This window comes from Hibiscus syriacus, unplaced genomic scaffold (genome assembly GCF_006381635.1).
Source record: "Hibiscus syriacus cultivar Baekdansim isolate YM2019G1 unplaced genomic scaffold, ASM638163v2 tig00110361_pilon, whole genome shotgun sequence".
Lineage (NCBI taxonomy): Eukaryota > Viridiplantae > Streptophyta > Magnoliopsida > Malvales > Malvaceae > Hibiscus > Hibiscus syriacus.
The window spans coordinates 1-7,589 of NW_024062702.1; the positions used below are offsets into that span (position 1 = coordinate 1).

The 7,589-nt window shown below is 36.5% G+C and overlaps 1 protein-coding gene and 2 pseudogenes across 1 annotated transcript; all 3 read right to left on the bottom strand.

Moving 5' to 3' along the window:
* Positions 1-603: 603 nt before the first annotated feature.
* LOC120121186 lies at positions 604-1,128 on the bottom strand (annotated as a pseudogene).
* An 883-nt stretch (positions 1,129-2,011) lies between these two features.
* Positions 2,012-3,515, bottom strand: LOC120121187 (39S ribosomal protein L46, mitochondrial-like). The gene is made up of 5 exons (XM_039140610.1): positions 3,491-3,515; positions 3,028-3,325; positions 2,399-2,514; positions 2,212-2,354; positions 2,012-2,083 (listed from the first exon to the last, which is right to left on the bottom strand). The coding sequence occupies exons 1-5, from the start codon at positions 3,513-3,515 to the stop codon at positions 2,012-2,014; spliced, it is 654 nt and encodes a 217-aa protein (XP_038996541.1).
* Positions 3,516-3,778: 263 nt separating this feature from the next.
* LOC120121184 lies at positions 3,779-5,055 on the bottom strand (annotated as a pseudogene).
* Positions 5,056-7,589: the final 2,534 nt, after the last annotated feature.

Here is a 7,589-nt window from a genome sequence, read left to right on the forward strand (position 1 = left end):
TTCGGATATTTTGCATGAAGCTTGGAAATTGACATGGATTGCTGAATCGTCCAAACTCAGTTCAGAGCTCAAAATTTGATTGAGTCAATTAAACTGACTCGGCAGCTGGTGGTTGACATGTTCATCTTCTTATTCATTGCTTATGTACCCCATGACTACGACTTTATGAATTTCATATTCCCTCGAGGATTGGGATTCAACACTTTGATATTTATTCATAAATATTTATGTTTTATTTTTAAAATTGTTTTTTTAATGACAAAAGAGACAAGAGCCTAACTAATTCTTAGAGTGTACTAAGAGGTTCATGATTGGGTGTGTCTTAACTAAAGTGTCGATCTAATCAATAAAGCATAATGAAAAGTGTGCTTGGTTAGCTGCACAAACACTAACTTCTAATTTAAAATTATTCATAGAACGACATTATTTTCGGACTTATATAAGATAAAAGGCTAACATACGTATGTACGTACCAAATCCAAAAGGAGATCATCCAGATTCTTGAAAAAAAATGTAAATTTGCAGATAACTTTGTTCAATAATAAGACAATGTTAAAAAAAACATAATTTTTCACAAATACCGGGAAGAGGAAATAAAACACGATAGAAAGAATAATGAATCAAAACCAGTCTTTGAGAGTAGGAAGCTTGATCTCTCCTTGACGACTGACAGGGATGGTGATGTCTCCGAAGACGGGAAGATCAATGATGAGTTTAACGTTGAGTTCATAGTCGATATCCCAGTCCCTACAGATATCCTTGGCCAAGCTTATCAGTACGTTGTGCGGCACCTTCATCGGCACCTCCAGTATTGTCGTATCGTTCCCCTTCAACGACCCCGAATCCTCTATCTTTCCTCTTACAATCTCGCTGTTTCATAGTTGCATACCCTCAGTTTTACTTTTTACGACATGTTTTCGAGTATAATATAGTAGTTTTATAAACCCTGCCGTCACTTTTAAATCGAACTGGATTTCACATATGGGGATGGAATGGCTATAGGGTTGCTGACGGCCACCTTGGCGCCGTATTCGACGCCATCTCTACTCACACTGTTATGTCGACGCCCTTAATGCTGGCTTCCGGCTTCCTCATCTCCGCCACCCCCGACACGAAGTTCTTCACCATCTATACCATATTTTAGACACGTGTTAATATTTGAAGTCTCTCTCGGATGTCACTTTTTTAACAAATTAATTATGAATATTGATTTAATCAATCTAAAACGATGGAAAAGCAAACCCAATAGGGAAAAGAATAGATGCTAACCTCCATGGATAGTCTGGAATCACTTGCGAATTGAAAGGAAGATGATCAAATGCAGCTGAGAATGGGTAAATTAAAGACAACAATGCAGTTTTATCTTGGGTAAATTTTGTCATTGCTGTTGTTGTCACGGTTTCGAGGTTGAACCATACAATTTTTTGTGCGGTTCCAACGGGAATTGGCATCAAGTTTCAACCAAACAAATTTCAAGATGTTTTTTTTTTGCAACTTATTCCTACGGACGAACCAATTTATATATTTTTGTTGGAAAATATGATTAATAATTTAATTTAAAAATGTAAAATTTTAATATATTATTTTCGAGTAGCTCGTGAACTTTTCGAGTCAAATATCAAGTAGCTCATTTTGGCTCGTTAAAAATTCGAGTCGAGTTCGAGCTAGAGTCAAGTCCATTCAATTGAGAGTTAACCGAACTTTGACCGAATCGATATCGAGTAGCTCTGTCTCGTCTCATTTACATCCCCAATCTTTGATATTCTTATGTTATTTTACGTACATATTTATTGTTTTTCATATTTAAAATATTATAATTGATATGCATGAATCAAGTTACCTCATAAAAAGGAAAATTATTATTTCTAGATGTCCTAGATTTGAACACCATAAATTACAGGATATTTAAACGCTTATTATCTAAAGATTGAGTTTTTAGAGCATATACTACTACTTGTAAGCATCCTAAAAAATTAAGCCGATAATCATCTTCTTAAAAAATTCAGCTTCTTCAGAAATATTCCTCGCATTTCCGGATATTGAACTTGTTGGTATCTATCACTTGACGCTTGAGGAAGAACCGCTGACAAAAAGAAAAGCACCAATTGAAAATGCATGTATGTTATCCTGATGAGATTGTAATTTGATTAAAAGGACTAGCAAAGAGAAGCATTATATCAGCACGGGAAGAAGAAAATAGAACCACTTCGCTTGAAATAACTCGTATGGTTCGGGCACATTCTCCTTCGGCTTTATAACCATATGCCCCATGGGAGCATTCCCAACGAAGTAAGTGTGAGAAAGGCCTCCAAGTACAGATTCCAAGGCAGACTTTGCACACTGCAAATATATGTGCTTATATCACGTCAAGAAAACAAAAAAAGAAAACAACACTTACCTTGCGAATCGTAAACATTTTCTGGAAAATGCCACACAGGATTCCCACTAGGAGCTCCATTACTATCACCGTACAGAAGAAGATACAGTCTTCTATCAAGTGCTCTCTGCAATGACCTTGACAAATATAAAATTCAAGACTTCCCTAATCAGAATATTGTACTAAAAATACCATAATACCACAAATGAACTGATTTCATATTTTATCCACACAAGCAACAACCCCCACCAAGAGGAAGAAAATATCTTCTTGAGGATGATGTTTATTGTCCTTCACATAACTCTTTCGTTAAAAGAAACGAATACAGGTTCTTTAACTAGTTGAGAAAAGCACTTTGAGATCCAATTCAGACCTTTTCTTCCAATAAATTGTTAATTACTGATGATATATATCTGATCTCTATCAAACGAAGGATAACGCATTGGTAACAGGTTCTTACTGAACGGAACAAAATGTACCACTTATTTCCACCATTCATTTTGTCATCTTCCTAGAGATATCTAATTCAGATTTCAGGCCATTTATTCCTAAAGATTGTTAATGCTTGACAACATATATCAGATCTCTTTCAAGCAAAGAATGATCTCTCGGTGATAGTTCCAACGAGCAGTATGAAATGTTCCACTTACTTTCTGTCATTTGTTTTGTCAGCTTCAGTGATTCTTGGAGCTGGAACATAGTCAATTTGGTAGCACCTTTTCCCCTGGTTATTCAACAATTTCACTTCGTTAGCTGAAAAGAAAAACCATCTTTGTTGCACTTTGCCTCTTTCTGAATCCGCAAATTTGTACTTGTATGCCGGCACTCGTTGAAAGTGCAAAGCAAGGAGAAAACAAATAGCATATTTGATGTAACCCAATGAACAATGACTTTCTATTACTCTTGTATTCCATGAGAACTCCCATAACAGAGGATGTTGTTTTTCAACTGAAAAAACTAGGCCTAAATTGCTTCACATTGTCTTTCCCTGAATCAACTCTAAATCTCACGAGACAATTAATTTCGACAAATCAATTGCTTTCCTGTACTTTAGTTACTTGTTTCTGAATTGGGTGTAAGAAAAGGTTTATGCAGATGAATAAAATCAAAAACTCTTATCCAGTGACCAATTCAGCATGGATCAGAAAGGACCAAACATACAACGAAGCACCCCTACTACAATATGTAATAGGGAGGAATGAAATTTCAATAATCTATTCAAGTATACAAAAATATGATCATATCATCTCGAAAACACAATGGTCATTTCCAGTTCAAACATAAATACTAGGAGATTTAATGTTGTCTGAAAGCAAAAAGTAAAGACTAGAAACCAGAAACTAATTCTTTTTTCATCTACAAGACTCGTTAATAGAGTCCTAAAAAATTACACAATAAAAAGCATGTTGGTTTAGATTCTACCAAAAAGTGTATATGACATATACAAGAATGAAAGGTGAAAAAGAAAAAAAGAGACATATCCGAGCAAGTTTTATATGCCACCGGCGGCACTGTTCGCAATCCAAGGAAGGCCAAAAGTAGCCGGAAGATCATCAGACCAACAATCTCCGGCGACCAATTCAGCAATTCCTTCTAAACCCTCGAAGAAATCATGGCTCACCGCCGTGTCAGACATCCCGAATCATCTTCCCCTTCTTCTTCAACCAAATCCTCCCTGCTGTCCACCTTTGTACTCTGAAGTCTGAACCACAACCCCTTCATCCATGGAGGTCGCTGGAGACGAACTGTCCATGGGTTTACCCGAGGAAGGTTTGGTGGAGTCACCGGCGGCGACCGTTTGTGGAGTGAAAGGCTTCTGGTGGGTGCTGCCAGCGAGTGAATTCCGGTGCGTCGGAGCAGGGTGGTTGTGTTCACCCGTGTAAGTGACTATGAACGTATTCGGGTCGGATCTGTGTCGTTCAACTTGTTTCCGGGCCGAACAGCCCTTCGAGCTACTACATCTGTAATACCCCCTGTTATTCAACGAAAGCAAACAACAAAACCCATTAATTGAATATCCATACAAAAAAAGAAGAAGAAGAAACAAATTTCATTATAAATCAAATTATTCAGCATGCAAAGAGACAAAACCACATTGTTTACCTTGGATAAGGAGAGCCTTTGATGGGTTTTTGACCATATTTTCTCCATGCCCACACATCTGAAGATAAACCCTCTGCCGGAACTTGGCAAACCCTTTTAAGCTGATTCTTTCTATTCAAGGGGAAAACAACAAAAATTTTCAACTTTTGAGCTCCTCAATTGAAAATAATTTGTTTTAATGCCGAAATTTACCTTCTTTTAGACCGAGAATTATGAGAACTGGGAGTCCTACAAGTGCTACTGGGTGTAGCAGGGCCAGACTGCTTGGGCTTGAGTTGATGTTCTTGCTGTTGTTTCATCTGTGAAGGAAGAGGCTGCGATTTGGGGAAGAAAGGCTTGTAAAGCTCATGCAATTCCTCCATATTATTTCCGGCTTCAAACTGAATCGGAAAAGACAATAACTGACCCTGAAAAGGCTCTTGACTAGCAAACGATGGAAAACTGGATTGGGAGTATAAATCCGCCATGATGGAGCAGTCTGCAACACCGCCGCTTCTGCAGGTTGTCGTAGCGGTGGCGCAACCTCTCACCACCGCATATAAATCCCAACCAACATCCATGGGAAGGTCGTACCTTTTTCAGCAGGCTCCTGCGGCAAGACAAAGAAGAAAATGAAGACAAAACAAGGCGCTGACTTTAGATGCTTATGCTTGTGAAGATAGAAAGAGGGGATTTGTATTGGAGTGGGCTTTTGCGATTATTATATATATAAAGAACAATGGAAAAATAAAATAATTTTGTTTTTTTATATAAAAAAAAAGTAAAGTTGAGAGAGAGAGAGGATCGTTGACAAATTGGGTATCTAAAAGCTTGTCGTTTCTGATTTGTTCTATCTATAAGCTTTGTGATTCCGACATTGAAAACCGGTGTGGTTTTGGGGGTTGACATTTGCAAAATGTCAAAGCACACGGCCTGATCTTCCTATTTATTTAATTGTTTTATCTCTTGTAGGTGGAGGCTCATGAATTACAGACAAAAGAGATTTCTCAAGCGCAAAAAAAAAAAAAAAAGTGGATGCCAGTTAATTTGGGTGCCTCGACAATAAGCTGGGTCCTACTCTTATGATGTGTCGACGAGGCTTACAACTCACCCATAGATATCAACTGTTATTTTTTTTAATGAAATTAGCGAGAATTATTAACGTGATCTAATATAAACAATAACAAAACAAAACATAATATTTAAATATTAATTGTTGATTTTAAATTAAATATTACAATCTAATTTGTTTGAATCGTTAATCAATTTTAAAGTTTTATGTTTTCGTGAAGATACGGGAAATAAATAAATGAGAGTGAGATAGTTTAATTTATTTTCTTAAATTTTGTTAAGAGATTTTTTAGTAATTTTTAAGGTTGATAAGCATAAATGAGTGTTTTGCCTTAACTTGCTAACACACTAGACATTTAGCGATAAACTGTGATACTTCCCTTTTCATACCCGACCAATAGAACAATATGCGAAGCTCCTCGTACATCTTGTTATTGCTTGGGCAGTGTGCTTCATGGAAAATTTTACTACTTAACTGAGCATCTGCAAGTACGTACAACCGACCCTTGAAGTATAACACATCTCCATCTCGAAGCTCAAAACCTGATGCCTCGCCCTGGCGAACCTACTCGATCCGGCTTCTCATCCAGTCATTTGAACTCTGTAACTTTTTGACTTCACCTACCAACTCTGACTCGACTCGTAACTCGGCTAACAAACCACCAATACTGGATAAACTTAAACGCGCTAGGAAAGATCACAACTCATTTGTCTTTCCTTGATGATAATATATTACGCAGTCATAATCTTTAAGCAACTCAACCCATATATGTTGTTAGAGATTTAACTTTTTCTGAGTAAAAATATACTTGAGGTTTTTATGATTGGTGAAGATATGATACTTCTCACCAAAAAGATAATGTTGTCAAATCTTGACAGCAAACACCATTGATGCTAGCTCAAGGTCATCAAGTGGCTCAATGCGTGTGGTTAATTTTTCATTTCTACGGAATCCTAAGATGGAGAATCCGACGGCAGATGAATCGGTGATTTTATGAGAAAACTCTCTTTGAACAAATTTAATATTCTATTTTGGACCGGCAGTTTAGAAGACGGTGCGCGGCTGACACAACATTAATAGGGGCGTTTACCACTGTTTATTTTATTAGACCGACGTGGACGGCACGAAGGCACTGAATGCAACCGTGTGGGGTCAATTTACCAAGTTAAAAATTCAACTCCATTAATTATAAAATATTAATTTAAAATGTCGCAATAAAACCAATTTAAATAATTACTTCAAAACAATTACAATTCAAGATAATACGAATATATAACGATCCTTGGAGAATATGAATTTCAAATACTTTTAACTTTTAATCAATTAAATTATTAATTTAAAAATGTTAAAACCTTTATAAACTTACTTGCAATCTTTAGGTTAAATTATTTAGAGAAAATAACTTGAATGACCGAAAATGTTTTATAATATACGATTTTAATCAATTTTTTTGGATTTGCAAAAATAACCAACAAATTCGTAACGCGATTTCAAATTTGCAACACGAACTCCAATTTCGCAATACAGTTTCTAAATTCGCAACTCGAATTCGCCAATTTCGTAACTCAATTACCGATATAGGTAAACACGGTAGAAAAAATATGAATTCGTCAATTTCGCAACTCGAATTCGCCAATTTCGTAACTGAATTACCGATATAGGTAAACACAAACGAACGAACATACCCTCGTTCGTGTTTGTTCAATTCATTTACAGGCGTAGGTTTAGCTGAGTGATTCATACGTGGACTAGAATTTTCCAATTTGAACAAACACGAATTCGTGCCTATATCGGTAATTGAGTTGCGAAATTGGCTGGCGAATTCGCGTTGCGAAATTGGCGAATCCAGATTTTTTTCTACCGTGTTTACCTATACTGGTAATTGAGTTGCGAATTTGGCGAATTCGAGTTGCGAATTTGGCGAATTCGAGTTACGAAATTGACGAATTCGCGTTGCGAATTTGAAAACTGTATTGCGAATTCGTTGGTTATTTTTACAAATCCAAAAAAAATCGATTAAAATCGTAAATTATAAGGCATTTTCGGTCACTCAAGTTA

Excerpts from the sequence above, each read along its gene's own strand:
- LOC120121187 (XM_039140610.1), bottom strand. The coding sequence starts at position 3,515 with ATGCTGAATTGGTCACTGGATAAGA. Across the intron at positions 2,515-3,027 it reads GACAAAACAAATGACAGAAA|GTCATTGCAGAGAGCACTTG; the intron begins GTAAGTGGAACA and ends ATATTTGTCAAG. Across the intron at positions 2,355-2,398 it reads AAATGTTTACGATTCGCAAG|ACATATATTTGCAGTGTGCA; the intron begins GTAAGTGTTGTT and ends CGTGATATAAGC.